Source organism: Piliocolobus tephrosceles, unplaced genomic scaffold, assembly GCF_002776525.5.
Source record: "Piliocolobus tephrosceles isolate RC106 unplaced genomic scaffold, ASM277652v3 unscaffolded_110, whole genome shotgun sequence".
Lineage (NCBI taxonomy): Eukaryota > Metazoa > Chordata > Mammalia > Primates > Cercopithecidae > Piliocolobus > Piliocolobus tephrosceles.
The window spans coordinates 524,539-552,327 of record NW_022292088.1 but is presented as its reverse complement, the minus strand read 5'-3'; the positions used below and the strand labels follow the sequence as shown (position 1 = coordinate 552,327).

The 27,789-nt window shown below is 38.7% G+C and overlaps 1 protein-coding gene across 1 annotated transcript in view; it reads right to left on the bottom strand.

Annotated features, from left to right (window-relative positions):
• LOC113219872 (E3 ubiquitin-protein ligase UBR1-like) overlaps positions 1-27,789 on the bottom strand; it is a 158,939-nt gene that overhangs the window by 101,388 nt on the left and 29,762 nt on the right. The window contains exons 4-12 of the mRNA XM_026447937.1: positions 26,989-27,099; positions 22,454-22,584; positions 19,575-19,713; positions 10,050-10,112; positions 9,700-9,823; positions 9,091-9,198; positions 8,312-8,400; positions 6,022-6,120; positions 4,371-4,528 (exon numbers count right to left, since the gene is read on the bottom strand). Of these exons, the coding sequence (XP_026303722.1) occupies positions 4,371-4,528; positions 6,022-6,120; positions 8,312-8,400; positions 9,091-9,198; positions 9,700-9,823; positions 10,050-10,112; positions 19,575-19,713; positions 22,454-22,584; positions 26,989-27,099 (1,022 nt within the window). The remainder of the gene's footprint in view (positions 1-4,370; positions 4,529-6,021; positions 6,121-8,311; positions 8,401-9,090; positions 9,199-9,699; positions 9,824-10,049; positions 10,113-19,574; positions 19,714-22,453; positions 22,585-26,988; positions 27,100-27,789) is intronic.

Here is a 27,789-nt window from a genome sequence, read left to right as displayed (position 1 = left end):
AAAAAAAAAAAAATTAATAAGTGAGGCTGGGCGTGGTGGCTCACTCCTGTAATCCCAGCACTTTGGGAGGCCGAGGTGGGGAGATTGTCTGAGCTCAGGAGTTCAAGACCACCCTGGGCAACATGGTGAAACCCCATCTCCACTAAAACATCTCTACGAAAATACAAAAAATTAGCCAGGCATGGCGGTGTGCGCCTGTATTCCCAGCTACTCGGGAGGCTGAGGCAGGAGAATCACTTGAACCCAGGAGGCTGAGGTTGCAGTGAGCTGAGATAGTGCTACTGCATTCCAGCCTGGGTGACAGAGCAAGACTCTGTCTTGAAAAATAAAAATTTAAATTTAAAAAAGGGGGGAGCAAAGGATAGGAACAGAATAGACACTTTTCAAAAGAAGACATACATGCTGCATTGGCAGTATGTAACAATCACATGAAATAAAGCTCAACATCACTGATCATTGGAGAAATGCAAATCAAAACGACAATGAGATACCATCTCACACCAGTCAGAATGGCCACTATTAAAAAGTAAAAAGTAACAGATGCAGGGAGGCTGCAAGGAAAAAGGAATGCTTATATACTGTTGGTGGGAGCATAAATTAATTCAAGCATTATGGAATACAGTGTGACAATTCCTTGAAGACCTAAGAACAGAAATATCATTCAACCCGGCAATTCCATTACTGGGTATTCACCCAAAGGAATATAAATTGTTCTATTATAAAGACACATGCACACATACATTCATTGCAGCATTCACAATAGCAAAGACATGGAATCAACCTAAATGCCCATCGGTGATAGACTGGATAAAGAATATGTGGTACATATACACCATGGAATACTATGCAGCCGGAAAAAGGATGAGATCACATCTTTTCTGGGAACGTGGATGGAGCTGGAGGCCATTATCCTCAGCAAAATAATGCAGAAACAGAAAACCAAATACCACATGTTCTCACTTACAAGTGGGAACTAAATGATGAGAATGCATGGACGCATAGGGGGAACACCACACACTGGGGTCTATCAGAGGACTGAGGTTGGAAGGAGGGAAAGGATCTGGAAAAATAACTAATGGGTACTAGGCTTAATACTTGGGTGACAAAATAATCTTAACAACAACCCGCCATGACACAAGTTTACCTATGTAGCAAGCCTGGACTCAAAATAAAAGTTAAATTAAAAAAAAAAAAAAAAGCAGCTCCCAGATGATTTGCATTCACATTAAAATCTGAGAAGCACTGATCTAGAAGAGAATTTACATTTTTGGTTTCTAGCAATCTCACATAGCTCATGAGGGACTTCTACAAATGACTTATCAAGAAGATATAAGGAACTGGATCAAACAAAAAGGTAAGGAAGGGAAGGAAAAGAAGTTTGTAGATAAAAATAGGTGGCAAAAGCAATGGGAAAAGAGGGAGAAAGTGTGGACAGGGTGAGACAGTAAGGGAGTGATTTGGTTTGAGAATGTGCTATACTTTCTGGAAATGGAACAAAGGAACAGGTTGGAGTAATAAAAGAATAATATTGTTCTCCTCAATAGAACCAAGGTTCAACTGCATCTCTTTTCTAAGTTGCATTTCCACAATAAATTAGCAACCGAGAAACAAAGTACCCCATGAGATACCTCCCAAAGAGCAACTGACAAAACTGAAGTAATAGACACACATTTTTTAGAATAAGAGAGGTAGTAATCCCTCCCTTCTGTGTTTTACCAGGCAGATGTCAGTTGGAGAACTGTGTTCATCTCTTGACACATAAACGGTGTACATGCACCAGAAACAGGTTCAGTAGAGAAGGACGATGATTTAGAAGGAATTTTAATCAACATGAAACGGGACCAGTTAAGAAATAAATGCAACTCAATGCAGAAAAGACCTGGCAGACATGACTGCTGCCCTTAAACACTTCTTCAAGTTAAAAGAGAATTGAAGTTGTTCTCAATGGACAAAGAGAGAACTAGAACCAGAAAATAAAAGCTACAAAAAAAGACAAGAGTTCAATATACAATAGGAAACTTTCTAAGAGTTGGAAGAAGCTATCCAAAGTTGGAATGTGCTGCTTTGAGAGTGAAAATTTCCTAAGGCAGGCTGAACAGAGTACCTACTATTACCAACAAACTTATTTCATGCTGAGGTACAGTCAGATAAACACAAAGCTAAACTATGAAGACCTACAAATTCTGACAGAATTTAGACTTTATCCTGGGAAGAAAACACATTAAGTGTGGTTATTTCTAACTAATTTAAAAACAAGGTTTCAGGGGAAATTAGTAAATAAACATGCAGGGAAAGAGTAAGATGTTACTACAGAATTTCTACAATGAGAGAGTGAGAAAACAGTGAACATGAATTATTTGCTAAATAAAGAGTTTTTGTGATTGGTGTGTTAGGCCAGGTTTCAGAGCGGGTTTTGTGTTGCTGTTTATGTATCCTGTGAGGCTACATGACATAGTAGAAGGAACATGAGTTTTACAGATAAATGGTGTCTATAATCAAATCTCAGTTCTGCCACTTACTAGTTTTGTGACCTTAGGCAAATATTTACAATCTACAAAGTAAGATTATATCAAGTACCTTCTAAGAATGGTGCAAGAATACAATCAGGTAAAATAAGCAAAGCTCCTTGGCACATAGCAGTTACCAATAAATTTCACAGGATTCTTATGAGAGCGAATTACACAGTACCTGCAGAACAGGTGTTAATTTTCCCTTCCCCTGGTCACTAGAGATATCTATATTTAGGTTGGGATATAGGGGAGGAATTGTAAGCACCAGAAGATTTGAAGTTGCCTTCCAAACCAGACACCTTAAAGTTCTACTATAAGGGTAGGTATTTAGGGATGTGCTGGCTCTAAACTATTTACCGTAAAGACTAGCTATAGTCAGAGACCCACAAAATACGATAAAACAAGTGATTATGCACCACTTAACTGGATATAAAAATAACTCAGTTATAAGAATACTTCACAGTAATGACAGCCATGGTAGAGAGATTTTTTTTTCTCTATATTCACTGACTTAACAATAACTTTAAGTACTGCCATTAGGAGTTTTTGTTTTCTACAACATGTAATTTTTGCATAATTTGGCTGAGAAACAAATTTCAATTGCAATGGCTACATATCGATTCACTACTGAATTTACCCATCATCTCCACTTATACTGAAGATAAAACATAACAATTTACTAAACTTTATTTTATTTTTTTAGAGATAGGATCCCGCTCTGTTGCCCAGGCTGGAGTGCAGTGGCATGATCACAGTTAACTGCAACCTCAAACCCCTGGGCTCAAGTGATCTTCTCGCCTCTGCATCTGGAATAGCCAGGAATACGGGCTTACACTGCCATACCTGGCTAATTTTTATTTTTATTTTTTGTAGAAACAAGGTCTCGCTATGTTGTCCAGGCTGGTCTGATACAGATGCAATTTTTTTTTTTTTTTTGAGATAAAGTCTCGCTCCATTGCCAGGCTGGAGTGCAGCGGCACAATCTTGGCTCACTACAACCTCCACCTCCAGGGTTCAAGTGATCCTTCTGCCTCAGCCTTGCAGCAATTTTTTAAAAATAGAGTATTTTCAATCTGTGGTTGGTTGCACCCACAGATGTGGAACCCACAGATATGGAGGATCAACAGTACAGCAAAAGGGGAGTTAAAAAAATGTTAACAGCCAGGCACAGTAGCTCATGCCTGTAATCGCAACACTATGAGAGGCCAAAGCAGAAGGATTGCTTGAGCCCAGGAGTTCGAAATCAGCCTGGGCAACAAAAGGTGAGACTCTGTCTCTACAAAACAATAAAAAATTAGCCAGGTGTGGTGGCACGTGCCTGTGGTCCCAGCTACATGGGAGGCTGAGGCAGGAGGATCACTTGAGCCCAGGAGGTCGAGGCTTCAGTGAGCCATGTTTGCATCACTGCACTCCAGCTTGGGCAACAGGACGAGACCCTGTCTCAAAAAAAAAAAAAAAAAAAGAAAAGAAAAAAGAAAATGAAAGAAATTTACATCAATACATTATCTGAAACTATGCACAAAGAGACTATATAGGAAGGACAGAACCAAAGTGTGTGAGTGGAAGTGAGTGAAAAGTATGGTAATTACAATGGGAATGCATTTGGTGACCCCAGAAGACCCCAAGTTATTGTAACAGGCCTCTCCTCAATAGCATCTTTATTAACCAGGTTTTACAACTCAGTAAGAAGCCTTCACTGAAGACATTTATTAATGCAAGGCAGTAACAGTTCTTTGTACTTGCCATCATTATAAAGAGAATTCTAGATAACCAAAATGATCACAGGATTACTTATAAGACACAGCAAATAAGCACACTGAGTTTAACAGGTACCCTCACGTTTTGACTTGAACAACTTACTTTAGGTCACATATTACTGCATATACTCTTCCCAGTTTGTCCTGGCTGTAACCCTGGAAGTTGAATTTATTGTTCCTGTCCAAGTACTCAGGTAAAACTTCTAGCAGAGTTTCAGTAATGACAGAGATAACATTCTGCTCTTCAATAAGATGTCGAGCCTGCAGAATATTTCAAGAATATTTTCTTTAGCATTAACTCACTGTAGTATGGACTTAATTTATTCATTCATTTAGTTAGTCCGTAAGTTATTTTTAATAAATGTTTGTTATTGAATGTTAACCACAGTCCTTAGTTTCACTGAATAGTAACTACTAAGAAGTTATTTTCTAAAAGAAAAAAATTCCCTACTCCTCGGTAACTAGACAACACCTATTTGGATACCCCAAGCCCATCAGACAGGTTATCTAGATAAACATTCATCATCAGTAATCACACAATGAAGCCAGGTGTGGTGGCTCATGCCTGTAATCCCAGGATTTTGGGAGGCCGAGGCAGGCGGATCACCTGAGGTCAGGAGTTCGAGACCACCCTGGTCAACATGGCAAAACCCCTTCTCCACAAAAAATACAAAAATTAGCCAGGTGTGGTGGCAATGCCTGTAATCTCAGCTATTCAGGAGGCTGAGGCAGGAGAATCGCTTGAACCAGGAGGCAGAGGTTGCGGTAAGCCGAGATTGTGCTAATACACTCCAGCCTGAGTGACAGAGTGAGACTCCGTCTCAAAAAAAAATCACATGATGAGCAAAGTACAACAAAGATGTACTTCATGACTTCTAGCACACTACGATCTATTTTGAAATCTCCTTCTTACCCCAATCTAAATTGTCCTCCCCATCCTTTTGAAAAAGTAAACTAGAAACAATTAACCAAGTTTGGTTAACTATCTAATTCCAAACAAGAAAAGAAGTAGGGCTGGGCGAGTGGCTCACACCTGTAATCCCAGCACTTTGTCACACCTGTAATCCCAGCACTTTGGAAGGCTAAGGCAGGCGGATCACCTGAGGTCAGGAGTTTGAGACCAGCCTGGCCAACATGGTGAAACCCCGTCTCTACTAAAAATACAAAAATTAGCCAGGCATGGTGGTGCATGCCCATAATCCCAGCTACTTGGGTGGCTAAGGCATGAGAATCGCTTGAACTCGGGAAGCAAAGGCTGCAGTGAGCTGAGGTCATCCCACTGCACTCCAGCCAGGGCAACCCAGCAAGACTCTGTCTCAAAAACCAAAAAACAAAAAACAAAGAAAAGTAGTAGTATACAAAGGAAGCAAAATCTTCCACTCTACTCCCAGGCCTATGTAGCACCATCTCTCCCAAATGCTTGACAGGCACACTCTCCCGCTTCTCAGTTTTATCTTACTCTATCTGCCTACAAACAATAACTTTAAAATAAAATATTTTTGGTTTGAAAAGTCAGGGTTCGTAAGTTACTCTAGAAAGTAAGAAACCAGTTCTAGGTGTCATCTGCATTGACGAGGACATCTGAACCAAGGCAGCGCCTCGTTAACTAGTCCTTGGGTAGCACTAAAGTATTCACATAGCCCAACTTACTGATTCTAACATTGTTCTAATTTGATTCAACATTAAGTGGAATTCTTACAAAGCAAAACAAGTTTTACTTAGAAAGACTGAAAAGGAATATAATCAATACATACCAGAGTAGGAACAGTAAACATCTGAACTGAAAGTGCAGTTATAGAGATACTTCTGTCATGATCATCACTGATATATTCTTTCTGTAGTTGTTTATAATACTGAAATATATAAGTAGAGAATCAATTATAAATCACTACTAAAGACCTTTAAAAAATCCCAATTTTAATAACTGCTGCAAGTTTCTTTCTATCTATAAAATGTCAAGTAAGATAATTCCTATTTATTAAGGCAAGATATTATGATCAACAAAAATATCTTAGAAGGAGAATAACAAACAACAAATCAAGTAAGGCCGGGCGCGGTGGCTCAAGCCTGTAATCCCAGCACTTTGGGAGGCCGAGACGGGCGGATCATGAGGTCAGGAGATCGAGACCATCCTGGCTAACACGGTGAAACCCCGTCTCTACTAAAAATACAAAAAACTAGCCGGGCGAGGTGGTGGGCGCCTGTAGTCCCAGCTACTCCGGAGGCTGAGGCAGGAGAATGGCGTGAACCCGGGAGGCGGAGCTTGCAGTGAGCTGAGATCCGGCCACTGCACTCCAGCCCAGGAGACACAGCAAGACTCCGTCTCAAGAAAAAAAAAAAAAACAAATCAAGTAAAAATTCACTTACTCAATTCAGCAGAGATAGAAGTGGAAACTATTAAGACATACATACAGGTTAAAAAAAAAAAAAAAAAAAACACAGAGGACTGCAATGGTATAGTTTATCCTTTCTCCAAACAGAATCTGGGGCAACCTTTAGCAGCTTCTACTCTAATGGTATTGGGCAGGGAATATATTCAAAGTATGTAACAACAAATATGACCCAGAAAAACCAACCAATCAGATTGAATCCAGTCTTAAACAGAACGGATGCTGGCTGCAAATAACTTCTTTCCCATACTGGTACATAACAACTGCAAAACAACCCTGATAAACTGGGAGAACAAAAATGGTAATACACTCAGTCACATAACAGGCATCTATTATGTGCAAGGCACAAAGTTGGATACTTAACCTATTTTAAGTTGGATACTTTACCTTCCAAAATTCCTACAATGTTTAAGGGGTAACCATGGTGTACAAAAAAAATCATCTAAGTAGGGAGATCAGCTTTTGTATAAGAAAACAAAATTTCATTTCAGATCACACATATGGTCCAATATTCTATATCTAAAGAGTTTTAGAAGAGAACATCTTAGGTTGCCATCACTGCTGAAGGATAAGACATACAACAAATGTCTTAGTTACTTGTAAGTCTGCATATAAAATCCAGGGAATGCAGGTATCTTATCCCACAGTGTCATTTGCTTACAACAATCATTCTTTCTTTCTCTGCTTCCAGTTCCATCTTGGGTCCTATATCTACCTTAAGTCTTACAGAATTGACTGCAACTCAAAATCAGAGGAAATTAACAAGTATTACTGGATACCTTTATATAAGGCAAAATAAAAGATTCAAAGGAGTCCCTGATATGTATAACCTTGCGATCTAATTTGGTTGATAGACAAAAAGACACAGTAAGGTAAGAGATACATGACAGATTAATAAAACATTAAAAAGCTGTAAATTTTAGCCTTACATTTTAGCTTCCAACAATTAAGTAGAACCCTTGGCCACCTAATTCCTGCACCCCACTTTAGCATACACATCTGTTCTTCTTTCCTGCTATCCTTTTTCAATTAGTCACTTCTATTCTTATTGTAACTTTACAAACAGGCAAATAAATGATTAGGAAGACTGAATGCATATGTGAATGTGATAATTTCCCTTTGCTCTGGGTCAGTAGGTCATGTTCCACCTACCTCTTCTCTAAGAGCGCTGTTTCTATACAAGCAAATGACATTTGTGAAAATATTTATGCAATGTATGAGACCGAACTTTTTTTTTTTTTTGAGATAGGAGTCTCACTCTGTTGCCCAGACTAGGGTGCGGTGGCGCGATCTTGGCTCACGGCAACCTCCATCTCCCGGGTTCAAGCGATTTTCCTGCCTCAGCCTCCTGAGTAGCTAGGGCTACAGGCACCCACCACCATGCCCGGCTAATTTCTGTATTTTTAGTAGAGACGGGGTTTCACCATGTTGGCCAGGCTGGTCTCGAGCTCCTGACTTCAAATGATCCACCCACCTCCACCTCCCAAAGTGCTGGGATTACAGGTGTGAGTCAACCCTCAGGGCCAAGAACGAACTTTTGACAAAGAAATGAATCATAACATTTAATTTTGGATTCATAATTATCTGTTTCTATTAGTTCATTTATAAAAACTGCCTATTTGTATTTATTGATATCTAATTTATAAATAATTACCTTCACAAATTCCATAGCAAAGAGTTTTTTGTATTCCATCTCCATAAAAAAACTGCTGAAGATCAATTCATGAAGGATCTTACGGGCACCTATAGATTATTTTGGGGAGGGTGGGGGAATGAGGGGAATCACCAAGGCAAAAACCAAAAACATTCCAGCTATTAGAGTGGCAGAATATTATAAAATTATTTCACATGCAAACAGACCTCAAATATAAACAGTATTTATTGTATTAATATTTAATAACTAGAATTTAAAATACACACATATATTGCCTTTTCCCTCTTTTTCTGTACCCCTCCCACCACTTCATCTTACACTTCAATTTATTCTCTCCTAACTTTTTCATTCTGTTTCTATTTCACTCAAAAGTACTCTTACTCTGTACTTTTCCTTCTCCATGCTTTTAGCCTTTCTCTTGACTTTTACATTTTGTTCTTCATTTAGATTTTTACAATGAAAATAGCTTTCTTTTTGCCACTCAACAATGGCATTACTACCTGAATATATAGATACATGTATAGATATATACATATATACTCTTTTTGACTGGCTCTCACTAAATGAAAAGACTCTATAATTAAAAGATAACATCCCTGCGTTTTAACACCAAAGAATACATACTGACTGGTTAAACTTGATATTCACATGTAATATCTTATCAGTCAAGATCACAGATTTAGTAACTAATTTAATAAACAAAAGATATTACAGCTCCACTTTAAGATCATAATCTTCCTTTGCTTCCTGACAAAAAGCATAAGCAAATGTCTACTTACCTTTATAAAGCTTTGCATCCCAAAGCATTAACCTGCTTATGAGACAGGGATTCTCCGAGTCAGGTTCTTCTCTAAGGCATGCTTGGCAAAAGATCTGCCTAAAGTCACCTACAAACAAAAGAGTTCACACAATTACACAACTTGTACTCTTTTTCTTTTTAAATAGAGATGAATCTCACTCTGTTGCCCAGGTTGGTCTTGAACTCCCGGGCTCAAGTGATCCTCCTGCCTCAGTCTCTCGCAGTGCTGGGGTTACTGTCATAAGCCACTGCACTCAGCCATAATTTTTATTCTTATAATATTTCTCCTAAAAGTACTTTTCCTATAACATGTGAAAAGACTAACATTAATCCTCCTACATTTGATGTAAAGAATAATTCTGTCAACATCAAAGACTCAACAGTCAATAAAAAGGTATTATTTGATACTATGCACTTGAAATAATATGCTAAGATATTATGCATTTGAAATGCAACCCTGAAAATTAATCAAAGTGTATAAACCAAAAAAAAGAAAAACTGTATTTCATACTCAGTGACATTTTAAAATTTGTGACTATAAAAAACACAGTATTTTATCAGAAACAAGAAAAACAGGGGGTATGCTTACTTGAATAGCTCATAATTTTGTTCATCCAGGAACCAAGACGCAAAGCAAATTTCTGATGAGCCATAATCTCTGAGTGTAATACTTCTACATGAAGTGGATGTTGAGAGACATTTTCTGAATGACTCTACAAATGAAGGCAACAAACCAAAAAAATAGTATTTAAAATTTGCTTTTAGTAAAGGCATTTATACTTTAAAAAAAGAAATCACATAACCCTGCCAGTTCCAAATTTCTGCATCTAGGTGCCCCAAACCACTTCAACAACATCATCACTCAAATTATTCTACTTGGCCTCTTGTAAAGTACTTTCATCTTTAACTTCTCTTTTTCCCCCTAATTCAGAAAGTTACCTTTATATCTTCCTTTGCTTCCTGGCAAGCAGCATAAGCACCCACTTTAACAGCCCGACGACCCTAATTATAGACAAAAGTGAGAATTAGGTAATGAAATGATAACCACAATCAATAAGCAATATGTAGCCCAAAGACTTAATGAGCTCTTAATTACTAATCACGTGTTGACTAAACATTGTAAGATATTGAAACAATACCTGAAAGACAGATGCAAATGTTTAACACCTTTATGAAGTATGAAAACTTTAATATACCTAGGAGAGATATTCTATAATTTAAGATGCTGAGTTTCTTGCCTGGCAAGAATGGTAGTTCTTTAGTTACTGAAGTGTCCTTTCTACTTGTATGAAACAATGACTCAGGCTTTCTAAACTTCTGCTGTGTGTTTAAAATATTTTTCAAGAATGAATTCACAGTTCTTCAACACGTATCCTATAATATACTTGTGGCCCATTAACGAGCTGGAAGTATAGTTGGACTACTGATTCCACCAGTCCTGGAGGCGCTCATGCAAGGTCTATGTAGGATTTCCTTGTAGCTTATTCTTTTACCCACCTGTAAAAATTTATCATTTTCTATGTGTGTCATGTGAAAAAAGGAAGCACTGTCTTCCTCATTTAACCTTTATAATGACCCTATGAAGAAAGTATACCCCACTTACAGATGATAAAAAGAAAAATAAGACAGAAGTTAATTTGTCCCCAAATCAGAAAGTTAGCAAGTGATAGATTCAGAGATCCATGACAAGCATTTCATCTCGAGTCTGCACTTCTAACCATCCTATAATATTCCCTCTTTAGCTCCTTAGTACATAAGCATAAGAACTATCCAAATATATTTGGACTACTAATTATACCAGTAAGGTTGCCATTACAGAAGAAAAAAATGCACAAAAAGCCAGGCCATAAGAGATTGTTAAAAGAACAGATAAGACAAGAATAGTTATATAAACTTGAGCTCAATCAGCTTATATGTATGTGATGCTGGCAATTAACCTACAGCAGTGGATCTCAATAAACGGGGGGAGGAAAACCACCTCACGTCCATATTTTTTGGCTGCTATCAAAAATTAACAAGGGAGTTTGCTGATCATGGTGGATGGGAGGCAGGACTAGATTGCAGCTCCGACTCAGATGGACGGAGGAGCGCACAGAGGCTCACATCATGAATTTTAGCTTCAGAACGACTACAAGAACAAACCAGGAATCCAAAGAGGACCCACAGACCTTCTGAAGGAGGGGACTGCTCCTGCAGGACCTGGGAGACACCCTAAATACTCAGTCCCACTATCTTTCCAGAGGAAAAGAAGTCATTATATGAAAAAGATACGGCCGGGCGCGGTGGCTCAAGCCTGTAATCCCAGCACTTTGGGAGGCCGAGACGGGCGGATCACAAGGTCAGGAGATCGAGACCATCCTGGCTAACACGGTGAAACCCCGTCTCTACTAAAATACAAAAAATTAGCCGGGCGTGTTGGCGGGCGCCTGTAGTCCCAGCTACTCGGGAGGCTGAGGCAGGAGAATGGCGTGAACCCAGGAGGTGGAGCTTGCAGTGAGCTGAGATCCGGCCACTGCACTCCAGCCTGGGCGACAGAGCAAGACTCCGTCTCAAAAAAAAAAAAAAAAAAAAAAAAGAAAAAGATACTTGCACACACATGCTTTTAGCAGTTACAATTCGCAATTGCAAAATCATGGCACCAACTCAAATGCCCATCAAAGAGTGGATAAACTGTGACATATCTATATATACACACATATATACACATACACATACAAACACACATATATGTATATATAGACACACACATGTATACACACACACACACACACACACACAGGATGGAATACTACTCAGCCATAAAAAAGGAATGAATTAATGGCATTTGCAGCAACCTGGGTGAGACTGGAGACTATTATTCTAAGTGAAGTAAATCAGGAATGGAAAACCAAACATCGTATGTTCTCATTGATACGTGGGAGCTAAGCTATGAGGACGCAAAGGCATAAGAATGATACAATGGACTTTGGGTACTTTGAGGGAAGGGTGGGTGGGGGAAGAGGGACAAAAGACTATAAATAGGATGCAGTGTATACTGCTGGGGTGATGGGTGCATCAAAAATCTCACAAATCACCACTAAAGAACTTGCTCATATAACCAAATACCACCTGTACCCCAATAACCTAGGGAAAATAGTACTGACAAGGATGTGGAGAAGCCCTTGTGCATTGCTGGAGAATATACAAAATGGTGCAGCTGCTATAGAAAACAATATGATGGTTCCTCAAGAAATTAGAAATAGAATTCCCATATGATCCAGCAATTCCACTTGTGGGCATGTACCGAAAAGAACTGAAAGCAAAGACTTGAACAGACTTTTGTGGATCCATGTTCACAAGAGCATTATTCACAATAGCAGAAGGTGGAAGAAACCCAAGTGTCCACTGACAAGATGAACAGGCAAACAAAATATGGTGTGTGTGTGTGTATATACTGTATACAGGACAATACTGTACAGTACAACACTGTACATATTTATGTGTATACATATATACATATATATACACACACATACCACATATACCATATACATATACATGTCATATAGTTGATAAAATATGGATAAACTTTGAGGACATATATGTTAAGTGAAATAAACCAGTCACAAACAGACAAATACTGCATGATCTCACGTGTATGAGATATCTAAAATAGTCAAGCTCTTAGAAAGTAGAATTGGTGGTTGCCAGGGGATAGAGGGAGGGGAAAAGGGGGAATTGTTCAATGGATATAAAGTTTCAGTTTTGCAAGATAGAAAAGTTCTAGAGATCTGTTGCATGACAAGATAGTTAACACTAGTATACGGTATACCTAGAAAAAGATTAAAATGATAAATTTTATGTTATGTAGATTTTACCACCATTAAAAATTTTATTGATTGACTGAAGATGGGGTCTCACTCTGTTGTTCAGGCTGGAAGGCAGTGGTGTGATCAAAGCTCACTACAGCCTTGAACTCCCAGGCTCAGCCTCCTAAGTAGCTGGGACTACAGAAATCCAACAAAAATAACCTTTCTTAATGACCAAAAAATACAGGGGTGGGAGTAGATCAACTGAAGAGAGGCAGTGTTTTCAAAATACACGAGCATTTCTTTCCTATTCTCTTCCCCACACTCCCAATTCTGATTTCCTAGGCTTGGGCTGGCATGTCTACTCCGAAAAAAAAAAAATTCTTTCCAAGTGATTTCTAATAGGTTACCTTTATCCTCACACTACAGCTGAAAGCACAGAACTACAAGTGTGTATCTTTAAGGTTTTGTAAAACAGACTAACTGCAACACAGTTTCTTCTAGCCAAGGAGTACATTTTTCACCTTAATTGGGTGTACAACATTATCTCATGTCCTATTTTACCTTTTGAATAATCATTTATTAAAAAGCTTTTCTTGCAATCACCATCACCTTATGGAGCCTTGGGACCCCAAAACAAGACAACCTATCAGTAGATAGATTAGCTGTAGCTACAGGCCTTCCCCACTTTGACTGCAGAGGAGAGCAGTAACAGGAAGAAATGCTAGGAAGAGATAGGGCAAACACTGGGAGACACAGATCTTTCCATTCCATATGAAAACCGACAAAGCACAGCCCCATGCTTTCGCAAGTCAATTCTCCTGGGACACTGGTTTCTCCTACTGGTATGTGCCTTTTCAGAGTCCTAAGATCATGACAGCTCACAGTAATCCTCCTACAATAATAGATCTGATTATCTACTAAGATTTTCTCTTGTAGTCTGCAATATTAACCTTGTACATAAGACGGCAAAAATGTGACCCAGAAGCCGGGTGCAGTGGCTCACACCTGTAATCCCAGCATTTTGGAAGGCCAAGGCAGGCAAATCACCTGAGCCCAGGAGTTCAAGACAAGTGTGAGCAACATAGTGAGACCCTGTCTCTTAAAATAAAAATTAATTTTTTAAAAATATGAACTTAAAAAGAGCACCATTACATCTTTAAATTTTTTCTTGAATGCCTGTTTCTTTCTTTTTTTTATTATTATTATTTTTTGAGATGGAATTTCGTTCGTTGTTGCCCGGGCTGGAGTGCAATGGAATGATCTCAGCTCACTGCAACCTCCACCTCCTGGGTTCAAGTGATTCTCCCGCCTCAGTCTCCTGAGTAGCTGGGATTACAGGCATGCACCACCACACCTGGCTAATTTTGTATTTCTAGTAGAGATGGGGTTTCTCCATGTTGGTCAGGCTGGTCGAGAACTCCTGACCTCAGGAGATCCGCCTGCCTCAGCCTCCCAAAGTGCTGGGATTACAGGTGTGGGCCACCGTACCCGGCCTTTGAATGACTGTTTCTTTCATAAGAACAGTAGGGAATAATTCTTTGAATTCATCTTGGTATTTCCTCAAAGGCAGATTCAATCTAATTCATCTTGGTATTTCCTCAAAGAGCTTTAATAAATGTTTAGTGAACTCACTTAGAGTTCACTAAAAGTGTGTATATTTAAGGGTTTGTAAAACAGACTGTTTTACGCATTTTAAGAAAATCTTTGATAAACTATTATTTACCCGGGGGAGGAGGCCAAGAGAAGGAAATAGAGCTTGATCAGTATGAGATTATCATAGGACAGCTGAAGAAAACAGAAGAAAACAAACATAAAAGTTTTTAAAAACTATTTGATGGGTTGTCACCTGAAAGAAAAAGAAGAGCTTTTCTGGTTTGTTCTATAAGAAATTAGTCGGAAAACACATAGAGACAGATTTTGGCTGAAAACAGGAAAACAATTTTTCTAAGAATGAGAGTTGTCTAACAAGCAAAGCAGTCAGAGAAACAAACTTTCTAAGTGCTAAAAGCACAAGTTAGAGGACCAGCGATATTGTGCTCTCAATATAAGGATGGCCAATTTCACTGGTTTTTCACTATTTCCTATCTTACATCTTTTTTTTTTGAGACAGAATCTCGCTCTGTTGCCCAGGCTGGAGTGCAATGGTGCAATCTCAGTTCACTGCAACCTCCCCCTCCCAGGTTCAAGCAATTCTCCTGCCTCAGTCTCCTGAGTAGCTGGGATTACAGGCATGTGCCACTATACCCGGCTAATTTTGTATTTTTAGTAGAGACGGGGTTTCACCATGTTGGCAAGACTAGTCTCCTGACCTCAGGTGATCCGCCCGCCTAAGCCTCCCCAAGTACTGGAATTACAGGCGTGAGCCACCACACCCGGCCCTATCTTACAACTTTACCATCAAACAGGGTCCTACCAGGACAAAAACAAAAGGCTCCATTTTTCTCCTAAGAAGGATATTTAAAGACTGTCTTTTAAGGTCTTTGTGATTACAGCCACCTAATGTTTTCTGAATGAGACAGGGTATAAATATATATTTAATAATTGTTCTGAAAATCTAACATCCCAAGTAGATTTTACTTTGTACAACTAGTACTATAGTTGAAAATCATAAGCCTGATTAACCTTTAAAGTTCATTCTATGACCTATAACTACAGCATAGCAACAGTGATATAGGTATTGACATCTGACTAAACCCGGTATCATTCTGAAGGACTAAAAAATGTTTGCTAAATACCCCATTTCACTTTCTTCTATTATTTTCTGTCTTCTTTTCCTATCTCTATTGTTTTCGCCTTTTCTTTCTTTGCCCACTTTTCTCTTTCTTCCTCTGATTGGTTCTCCTTTCCTATTCTCTTCCTTACCTTTTTTTCTTCAACTTTTAATTTCCAGGTTACATGTGCAGGATGTGCAGGTTTGTTACATAGGTAAACGTGTGCCATGGTTGTCTGCTGCAGAGATCAACCCATCACCTAGGTATTAAGTCCAGGATCCATTAGCAATTCTTCCTGATACTCTCTCCCACCTCGATCTCCCTGACAGGCCCCAGTGTGTGTTGCTCCCCACCAAGTGGCCATGCGTTCTCATCATTCAGCTCCACTTATAAGTGAGAGCATGCATGTTTGGTTTACTTTTCCTGAGTTAGTTTGCTGAGGATAATGGCTTCCAGCTCCATCCACAGCCCTGCAAAGGATATGATCTTGTTCCTTTTTTTGGCTGCATTTCTCTAACGATCCATGATGTTGAGCTTTTATTCATGTTTGCTGCCTGCATGTATGTCTTCTTTTGAGAAGTGTCTGTTCATGTCTTTTGCCTACTTTTTGGTGAGGCTGTTGGTATTTTTCTTGTAAATTTGTTTAAGTTCCTTGTAGACTGGGTACTAAACCTTCATCAGATGGACAGATTGCAAAAATGTTCTCTTATTCTGTAGGTTGTTCACTCTGATGATAGTTTCTTTTGCTGTGCAGAAGCTGTTTGGTTTAATTAGATCCCATTTGTCAATTTTTGCTTTTGTTGCAATTGCTTTTGGTGTTTTTGTCATGAAATCTTTGCCCATGCCTATGTCCTGAATGGTACTGCCTAGATTTTTTTCTAGGATTTATAGCTTGGGGTTTTACATTTAAGTCTTTAATCTATCTTGAGTTAATTTTTGTATAAGGTATAGGGAAGGGGTCCAGTTTCAATTTTCTGCATATGGCTAGCCAGTTATCCTAGCACCATTTATTGAATAGGGAATCCTTTCCCCATTGCTTGTTTTTGTCATGTTTGTCAATAATCAGATGTTTCTAGGTGTGTGGTCTTATTTCTGAGTTCTCTATTCTGTTCCATTGGTCTATGTGTCTCTTTTCGTAGCAGTACCAAGTTGTTTTGGTTACTATAGACTAGTAGTATAAAGTAGGGTAGTATGATGTCTCCAGCTTTTATATTTTTGCTTAGGATTGTATTGGCTATTTAGGCTCTTTTTAGGTTCCATTTGAATTTTTAAGTAGTTTTTTCTAATTCTGTGAAGAACATTAATGGTAGTTTAATGGGAATAACATTGAACTTATAAATTACTTTGGGCAGTATGGTCGTTTTCACAATGGTGATTCTTCCCATCCATGAAGATGGAATGTTTTTTCCCATTTGTTCGTGTCCTGTTGAGCAGTGGTTTGTAGTTCCCCTTGAAGAGGTCCTTCACTTCTCTTGTTAGCTGTATTCGTAGGTATTTTATTCTCTCTGTAGCAATTGTGAATGAGAGTTCATTCATGATTTGGCTCTCTGCTTGCCTGCTGTTGGTGTACAGGAATGCTTATTCTCTTCCTTTTCTTTTGCCTGCTAAATCTTCATCTTTCTTGTGTTCTTTAAGGACTACCTTACCTATCTCTCTTTTTCTCAATCTTATTAACTGTAAATAAATATAGCTTTCAACCATTCCTCTTAAAACTCACTCATACTTATGTTCTTCACTTCCTTACAATAAATCTAATTTCAGGAATCTATCAGCCAAAGAGTAGAACACACTTCTTAAAATACTTTAGAGTTATGTCAAATTATAAGGAATCTGGAAACACAGTCAATCTGAGACCAGCAATGATTAACATACATTTATCACTTCCACTTGACTATATGTAACTTATGAGGTCATCCAAAACTTAGAAGAAAACACAGTTCACATTTACATGCTGGTCATATCAGTAAATAACTGATCTTTTTAGCCTCTGAGCAAACAGAGACTTATTTATATACAAGAGAAATGTTGGAGAAAACATAGGCTGACCAAAATGTGGTCCTTGCACTGGAAGTATCAAAATCACCTAGGAACCTTGTTAGAAATGAAGAACTGCATACCCAATAGCAAACCTACTAGAAATCACCTGGGAACCTGTTAGAAATGAAGAACTGAACTGCATACCCCATAGCAAATCAGAATTTATATTTTGTTTTGTCTCAGTTTTTTTTTGTAGAGACAGAGTCTCGCTATGTTAGCCAGGCTGGTCTCAAACTCCTGGCATCAAGTGATCCTCCTACCTCAGTCTCCCAAAGTGCTACAAGTACAGGCATGAGCCACAGCACCTGGCCCCTAGAATCTGCATTTTTAACAAGATCTATTCATGTGAACATTAAACTTTCAAGAGTGCTATTCTAACCAGAACTCTCTTTTATTTTTTTTTTGAGACAGAGTCTTGCTCTGTCGCCCAGGCTGGAGTGCAATGGCACGATCTCGGCTCACTGCAAGCTCCGCCTCCTGGGTTCATTCCATTCTCCTGCCTCAGCCTCCCAAGTAGCTAGGACTACAGGTGCCCGCCACCATGCTGGGCTAATTGTTTGTATTTTTAGTAGAGATGCGGTTTCACCGTGTTAGCCAGGAGGGCCTCAATCTCCTGACCTCATGATCCACGTGCCTTGGCCTCCCAAAGTGCTGGGATTACAGGTGTGAGTCACCGCGCCTGGCCACTAACCAGAATTCTTATGTACTCAGAATGAGTTACTGGTGTGCCAAGATATTGATCCTCTTAGTTCTCCAGGTATAAATACAGATTTATGAAATAGAGATAATAATATCAGTATCAATCTCAAAATAGTTGACTTATGGCTATAGGGCTTAAGTGAGATATTACATATAAAGTATACCATGTTTGACATATGTAAATACTTCGTAAATGTTAGCTATTATTAGCTGTTCACACCCTTTTGTTTTTTTCACTTCATTTGCTCTTTCATTAATGATTTGCGATCACATAAGCTACACATACGAAACACAGAGAAAGTTAACCACATATTCTAATTCTATATTAAACCATGTATCTTTTAAAAGTACATTAAAAATGAAAAAATTAAATGACTAATGTCATGCTATTTCTTACTCTAGATTATACTGCACCCAAGGGCAAGGATGAGGTTAATATTTCTTTTATATACTCATATTACCTGAAGAACCCATTTTGCTCCGGATGGATGTTAAATAAACTGAGCCATAGAATTAATATTACTCGAAAAATAATTTAAATAAAACATGTTAAGACCTCAGAAATGATCAACTTTTCGTAATTCATGCACTTATTCATTCATTCATTCAATAAAGAATTATAGGACCAGACTAAAGTTGAGATGACATTCTTACCTACGCTTTGCCAAATAAATTCAGTAACTTTCTTTTTTTCTTTTTTTTTTGAGATGGAGTCGCTCTGTCGCCCGGGCTGGAGTGCAGTGGCGTGATCTTGGCTCACTGCAAGCTCCACCTCCCAGGTTCACGCCATTCTCCTGCCTCAGCCTCCCAAGTAGCTGGGACTATAGGCGCCTGCCACCACGTCCGGCTAAATTTTTGTATTTTTAGTAGAGACGGGATTTCACCATGTTAGCCAGGAGGGTCTCGATCTCCTGACCTCCTGACCTCCTGATCAACCCGCCTCGGCCTCCCAAAGTGCTGGGATTACAGGCGTGAGCCACCACGCCCGCCCAAATTCAGTAACTTTCTAATTATTTAAAATAAAAGATGAAAGTTATAAACAGTTACCTAAAATTATGATACACACACACACAAAACTGAAGCTCTAACCAATTTACCTAGGATGTATGGAATAAATGGAGAGGATGGTCAGACCTAACACAATACTGAGCAAGGGCTTCAGTCAACACCTGGCTGCCAGGAAGCTTTTAGAAAACAGAAATGTAATTCAAAAGGAGACCACAAACCTCTTTGTCTATGGCAGTGGTATGCAACTGGGCCTCTGCAAGCTCACAGTCAAGAGCCCTTTGTAGGCTGTATATGACGTGGTCATATGAATGGTGTTCATCATTGAAAAGGACACAATAGTATCTTTCATTTTTCTCCCTGTTAGAAAAAAAACAAACACATATTTAGATACTAATCAAATAAACAAAGGAAAAGTTTAAAAAAAAATAGACAAAATTAGTATGTAACATCTGTGTAGTTTCCTACCTGTAGAAAAGTAACACCATAAAAGTAATATAGAATTTGTTTTTTTTTTTTGAAACAGGGTCCCACTCTGTCACCCAGGCTGGAGTGCAGTGACACAACCTCGAGTCACTGCAACCGCTCCCTCCCAGGCTCAAGCGATACTCCCACCTCAGCCTCCTAAGTATCTGAGACTGCAGGCACGTGTCACCAGGCCCAGCTAATTTTTGTATTTTTTGTAGAGATGCTTCACCACGTTCTCCAGGCTGGTTGCAAACTCCTGAGCTCAAGCAATCCGCCTGCTTCAACCTCCCAAAGTGCCAGGATTACAGGCGTGAGCCACCACGCCCGGCCCAGAATTTGATTTTAAGTGGTATAGTGCCATCACTTTTTAAAACTCTGATAAAAATATTTCCTTTTCCATGTTTTTCCCCCAATTTTTCATATTACCTTCAAAACTTTCAGTTTAGTGACTGTATGTTTTGGGGTTTGTTTCTTTGTTTTTTGAGATGGAATCTCACTCTGTCACCCAGGCTGGAGTACAGTGGCGTGATCTCAGCTCACTGCAATCTCCATCTCCTGGGTTTAAGTGATTCTCCTGTCTCAGCCTCCGGAGTAGCTGGGATTACAGGCGCCCACCACCACGCCTGGCTAATTTTTGCATTTTTAGTAGAAACAAGGTTTTACCATGTTGGCCAAGCTGGTCTTGAACTCCTGACCTCAGGTGATCTGCCTGTCTTGGGCTGACTGTACGTTTTTAATACTACCCTTAACTCTTGCTTATCTCCTATTCTGACAAAAGGAGACAGGCCTCAGGCTCAGAACCTTGAAGCAAGTAATAAAAAACAGACTTCATTGAATTTATTTTTGTTTTTACTTTCTATTTAAGTGATACTGGTATTAATGTACATGTAAGTTAAAGTTTTAAAAAGTATACAGTATAGACTTAAGCACCAGCACTGTCATTTTGGCAACCGGACCTTAGACAGGTCACCTAATCTTTTAATTTTGCTGAGATGACTGCTTTTTCATCTCCAAATAGAACATAATATCTACATTCAAGAGTGTTATGAGGATTTCCCAAGATATGGAAAAACAGCTGCCATGGGCTACATATATGTTCAGGTTTTGTTTTGTTTTGTTTTGTTTTGTTTTGTTTTTTGAGACTGAGTCTCGCTCTGTCGCCCACGCTGGAGTGCAGTGGCGCCATCTCAGTTCACTGCAAGCTCTGCCTCCCGGGTTCATGCCATTCTCCTGCCTCAGCCTCCCAAGCAGCTGGGACCACAGGCGCCCGCCACCATGCCCAGCAATTTTTATATTTTAGTAGAGACAGGGTTTCCCCATGCTAGCCAGATGGTCTCGATCTCCTGACCTCGTGATCCGCCCACCTCAGCCTCCCAAAGTGCTGGGATTACAGGTGTGAGCCACTGTGCCTGGCCTATGTTCCCAGTTTTAAACAATATATAACATACTTTTACAATACACTCAATTGATTCTCAAAACTCTGAGGGGCATATTTTCTCAGCCCTCTTTCATTTTAGAAAACAGAGACCTAAAGGGGTTAAAAAACCAATATGTCATGGTCACAGTTCCAATAGACAGTGAGAGGGCCTAGAATTCAGATGCGTGAACCCAAAGACCCATGCTACTCACATATACAACGATACTCAAGCAATCCTCCTTTTTTTGATGGGCAGATGGCTCATATTATGTTTATCAACATAAAGTGACTTATAAGGTTTAACTGACATTAACACCTGTTGGAAATTAACATATTTGTGGATACAGTTTGTCATAACATTTATTTCCACAAGTGGTTTTTGACCTAATAAGTCAAAATAGTACATTTAATAATATATTTAATATCTCTATTAATTAGAATTCTTACTTCTTTCTCCCTTTAAAACAAAACAAACAAAAATAGTAAACTCAAAGAATGACTATTTAGATTTGTGCTGCAATTTTGTGAAAATCCTAATATTACACAGGTAGAAAAATTCTCACACAGCTGAAAGTTATCTTCATACCAGGTCCAGAATTCTTTTATGGCATTTGTAAGTTAAGAGCAAATATTACTGTCACTGAAAGACTTATGGCTACCAGAAACTGCTGAGTTTTAGCTTAAAAAAAAAAAAAAAAAAGTTACATCCCTATAATTTCAACAATTCTAGATACCAAAGCACAGGGGAAAGGGCCATTTCCTCGTTCCCATCCAACCTTCTTGATCAGGACAACAGCTAAAAACCTGGGCTACAGGGAGATACACTGTTTCAAAGTCCCTATCTTTGTTCACGAACCTCCTGAGGAAACTGGACATTAGTCCAGGCCAGGATCAAACTGGGCAATTTATTTACTTAGTGTGATGAGAGGCTGCTAGGTCCTTATAAACCATTTAGAACAAGACCCCAAAAATGTTGATATTTTTTTCCTAGAAATTCAAAGCTCCTGATAGACTATTCTTTTGGCTTAGCTTCTAGATGGTGCCTAGCAAAGTATATCATACAAACGGACATTTTGAAATATTCCCAAGAGATAAGTCACTAAGAATTTTTCCTAACAATAATTAGGCAGTAAATAACAAAAACAATTATCAAACAACATTTTACAATATAAATAACCATCACTAAAACTTGTTCCGTTTGACAGTTTTCCCCACCTTATCTGGAGTTCAGGAGGCAGTTCTTTTTCCTCTTCCCATATAGTCATTTCTACAACATATTTTATCACTGAAGGGAATATTTTCCTGGCTTGGGCAATTACCTCTTCATTCAACGGGCAGCGTGAATTCTATAAAAAAGCACAGAAAAACATACTAGTCAAGATTGCATACAAATAAATGGATAAGGAAGGAAATGTTAAGTTAAAATAATCACTTTGCTGAATTCATTACAACATCTTCCAGGAATGAATTCAAGTTGAGCTCAACAGGGTTGCTATATATTTAGATCGGGTTAGCTTAACCCCTTGTGGCCGAGTTGGTGTTACTGATGACAAAAAGGAGGCAGAACCATGGAGTCTCCCCATTAGTGAAATACTCTCTTACAAATGTTCCTACCTGCCTTTCTGAGTAGCTAATTATGATGATATCACATAACAATTGTTTATCCCTTATAGCTTACAAAGACTTTTCTCACAACTTGCTTCCCCAGATCCTCCTGGCTACTCTCTAAGGCAGAACAGGTATTAATGACATCGAAAAGAAATGGAACCCAGCCAGTCACAGAAGGACAAATACCGTATGATTCTGCTCATATGAAGTATCTAAAGTAGTCATAATCATAGAAGCAGAAGGTAGAAAGGTGGTTGCCAAGGGCTGAGGGTAGGCAGAAGGTTGTTTAGTGGGTATAGAGTTTCAGTGTCACAAGATGAAAAAGTTCTTAAGATCTGTTACACTAGTGAATATACTTAACACTACTGAACTCTATATCTACACTACTGAACTATACTCTTAAAAACGGTTAAGGGCCGGGCGCGGTGGCTCAAGCCTGTAATCCCAGCACTTTGGGAGGCCGAGACGGGCGGATCACGAGGTCAGGAGATCAAGACCATCCTGGCTAACACAATGAAACCCCGTCTCTACTAAAAATACAAAAAATTAGCCGGGCGAGGTGGCGGGCGCCTGTAGTCCCAGCTACTTGGGAGGCTGAGGCAGGAGAATGGCGTAAACCCGGGAGGCGGAGCTTGCAGTGAGCTGAGATCTGGCCACTGCACTCCAGCCTGGGCGACAGAGCGAGACTCCGTCTCAAAAAAAAAAAAAAAAAAAAAAAAAAAAACGGTTAAGATGATAAATTTAATGTCAGGTACTTAACCATAAAAAAAAGATAAGGAACTCATCTAAGATCACAGAGCTTATAAAGAGCAGAAACATGACTAAAATCTGGTTCTTTTGACTCCCACAAAAAAGCAATGTTCTTTTCATTACAGAACATTAATAAAAAGCTTGTTCAAGTCAATCAGTTATAAAATCCACTTGAATGCTCCATATCATAAGCCATTAGGGAATGCAAACCCAAATCACAACGAGATACCACTTCACAGCTACGTAGGTGGCTATAACAAAAAATGCAGAAAACAATAAGTATTGGCCAGGATGTAAAAAATAATGTAAAAACATCAGCAACATTGTAAGATTTTGTAACAAGATAATGCTACAAAAATTACTTGTATTTCCCTCCCACCTCAGCCTCCTGAGTAACTAAGACTACAGGCATGTGCTACTACACCTAGGTAATTTTTAAATTTTTGTAGAGATGGAGTCTCCTGGCCTCAAGTGATCCACCCACTTCAGCCTCCCAAAGTGCTGGGATTACAGGAGTGAGCCACTGCACCCAGCCACCATAATAAGCTTTTTATATGATTTAAAATGAAGTACATAGTTTTAACATCTAAAAATCAATCAATGTAATATACCATACAAATAGAATAAAAAATAACTATGGATTCTTTAGGATTTTTCATATACAAAATCACTGTTGCCCAGGTTGGTCTCTAACTCCTGGCCTCAAGTAAGCCTCCTGCCTGGGTCTCCCAAAGTGCTGGGATTACAGGCGTGAGCCACCAGTTGCGTGTATTTCATGGCCGAAGATGTGTATATTTTATGGTTGTAATTGATAAAATAGCCTAGTGTCTACAAAATCATGTCCTCTGCAAACGGAGCTAGTTTTACTTCTCCCTTTCCAACATGGATGCCTTTTAACTACTTTTATTCCCTAAATTCCTTGGTAGAACCTCCAATACAATATTGAGCCGATATAGCAAAAGCAGACATCCTTGTCTTGTTTCTGACTTCAAGGGGAAAACATCCACTGTTTCAGCATTAACTATGATATTAACTGTGAGTTTTTCGTAGATGTCCTTTATCAGAACAACTATGAAAAAGGCTGAGGAAGTTCCCTTCTATTCTCAGTTTGTTGAAGTATTTTTATCATGGAAGGCTATTGGATTTTGTAATGTTTTTGCTACATCTACTGAGGTGATAATGTGGTTTTTATTCTATTTATATGGTGTATTACATTGGCTTTCAAATGTTAAAACTATATACTTCATTGTATATCATATGAAAAGCTTATTATGCTGGCTGGGCATGGAGGCTCACACCTGTAATCCCAGCACTCTGGGAGGCCGAGGCAGGTGAATCATTTGAATCCAGGAGTTTGAATCAGCCTGGCCAACATTATGAAACCCCATCTCTACTAAAAATATAAAATTAGCTGGATGTGGTGGCGCACGCCTGTAATCCCAGCTACTCAGGAAGCTGAGACATGAGAATTGCTTGAACTCAGGAGGTGAAGGTTACTGAGATCACACCACTACACTCCAGCCTGGGCAACTATGTCTCAAAAAAAAAAAAAAAAAAAAAAAAAGCTTATTATGCCATATCACTTCATTATTAATGATGATGTTAATACTAATGACTGATTTCAGGTGATGACAGTACGACAACTCCATTGTAAAATTGTAAAAGTTCTGTTTTTTCCCCTTATGACTAGCGAATAATCAATAATTTAGAAGTAAGTAAATAATGTTCCTCATCCACCTGAGTCTTAAGAATTTTAGCATCCTTGTCTGAATCAAATATTTCCTTATGGTTGACAAAATGTTGATTTTTCTAGTTCTATCATTCCTTCTCTATCAGCTAGCATTTCTCCAGAAAGAAAAGCTTTTCCTAATGAACTAGAGATACTTGGTTACCATGAAATACAATTCTTATTGAAAAGGCAGGATAAATGCTTACTTCACTCTCTTTACCAATTTTAATAGTAAGAAATTGACAGTACAGCTAGTTGTCATTGTGACAGACAGGTTTTACTTCATCTAGCTCTCATTTAGGTTTCATTAGGAACTCATGGATTTTTATATACTCAATGTGATTCAATCAATTATATTGGTTATTTATTGTTTTTTCTTTTGATGCTTCAATTATTCAAGTGCTTCAATTATTTCAATTCAATTCAATTATGCTTCGATTATTCAATGTGAACCTTTTCAAGCTGGGTCCTACGTTCTTTTTTGCATGAGCTTACACTTTCCCTGACCCAGACCTGGAACCAGGTATTTCTGACAACAAGTGTCATAGTTTAAGAGCAGAATGGTACTTAAAAGATCAACACATGTGCCCTACAGGTGTTTGCTGTTTTAGGGATAGCCACAACAGTTTAAAGAGCACAAAAACTATATTCCTTGAAGTTGTGAAATAATTCATCTGTAAAATTTTTGAACATGGCATTCTGGGGCAAGTACTTTTTTGTGACCATTTTCTGAACTTCTTCAATGTAACTGACCAAGTTTTCTCTCTGCTTTTGAATAAAAATATTGTACTCTATACTATCTGATAAGATAATCCATTTTCAAGTATAATTGCACAAAATCATTAAAAGAGTATTTTATAATCCTTGGGATTCCTTCTGTATCTGTGATTCTATGGTTATTTCCCTATTCTCATTTCTAATTGTCTATATCTGGGCTTGCTCAAACTTTTTTATTTCCTTGACTGGGATGTATCTATTTAATCTAATTGACATGTTCTTTAAGAAAAGCAATTACTGTATATATCAGCTCTACTAATTCACTATATGCTACTCTTATCTATTAATAATTACTTCCTTTTGTTCATTTAGGCTTATATGCTGTGTACTATTTTTATTTTTGAGATAGAGTCTCACTCTGTCACCCAGGCTGGAGTGCAGTGGCATGATCTTGGCTCACTGCAACCTCCACCTCCCAAGTTCAAGTGATTCTCATGCCTCAGACCCCCGAGTAGCTGGGATTACAGGCATGTGCCACCACACCTGGCTAATTTTTGTATTTTTAGTAGAGACAGCTTTTCACCACGTTGGCCAGGCTGGTCTTGAACTCCTGACCTCAGGTGATCCACCTGCCTCAGGCTCCCAAAGTGCTGGGATTACAGGTGTGAGCCACAGCACCCGACCTGTGCACTCTTATGTATCAAGTTGATTGCTTAACAAAACATTCTCTGAATTCATCTTTTCATTGTAAATTCATTCTCTCTAATTTAGAGACATTATCAAATCCTTAACTTCTCTGGAGCTGGAAAAAAAAATTTCCTTACAGCTGAATATGAGAATAAAAATATCAGGGTTCTAAACGGAATCTATACACATAACATTTATTCTTATCTAACCTCAGCAAACTTAAAATAGTTAATAATTTTTAACAAAATAGCATTCTTACCTCTTTTATAGTACCTGCTCTTCCAGGTTCATGATTTACACAAAAAGGGCCAGTTTTCCATGCCTCTGTGTCTCCACAGTCACAGAACCCTCCTCCAGTAGAAGTATGCATCTGATAAAGGAAAAATGAGTTTGTCTTGATTTCAAATATTTTACTAAGCATGAAGAACGATAAAGATGACTCAAATAATAAATGCTCACCAATACTCCAACCTTAATTGAGTTCAATGTAATACTAACTGGATATAACAAAAACCATTTTTGATTAGTTACTTAAAAAACAAACCAATAAACCAAAAACTTCCAAATCCTGAATACTTCATCATAACAAAAATGAACTGCCAAAACTGATAAGCTTTTGAAACATAACTCTAATTTTTAAATAATAGTTGTTTAAATTTTGACTAATGGAGAAGAATAGATTGCGAAGTGTGCGAAAATAATCTATACAACACCTAGAATTTTTGAGTGATAAGATTTTTCTTTTTGAGATGGAGTTTCACTCTTGTTGTCCAGGCTGGAGTGCAATTGTGTGATCTTGGCTCACCGCAACCTCTGCCTCCCAGATTCAAGCGATTCTCCTGCCTCAGCCTCCCAAGTGGCTGGAACTACAGGCATGCGTCACCACGCCTGGCTAATTTTGTATTTTTAGTAGAGATGGGGTTTCTCTATGTTGGCCAGGCTGGTCTCGAACTCCTGACCTCAGGTGATCCACCCGCCTCGGCCTCCCAAAGTACTGGGATTACAGGTGTGAGCCACCACGCCCAGCCTGATAAGATTTTTTTTTAGGCCGGGCGCGGTG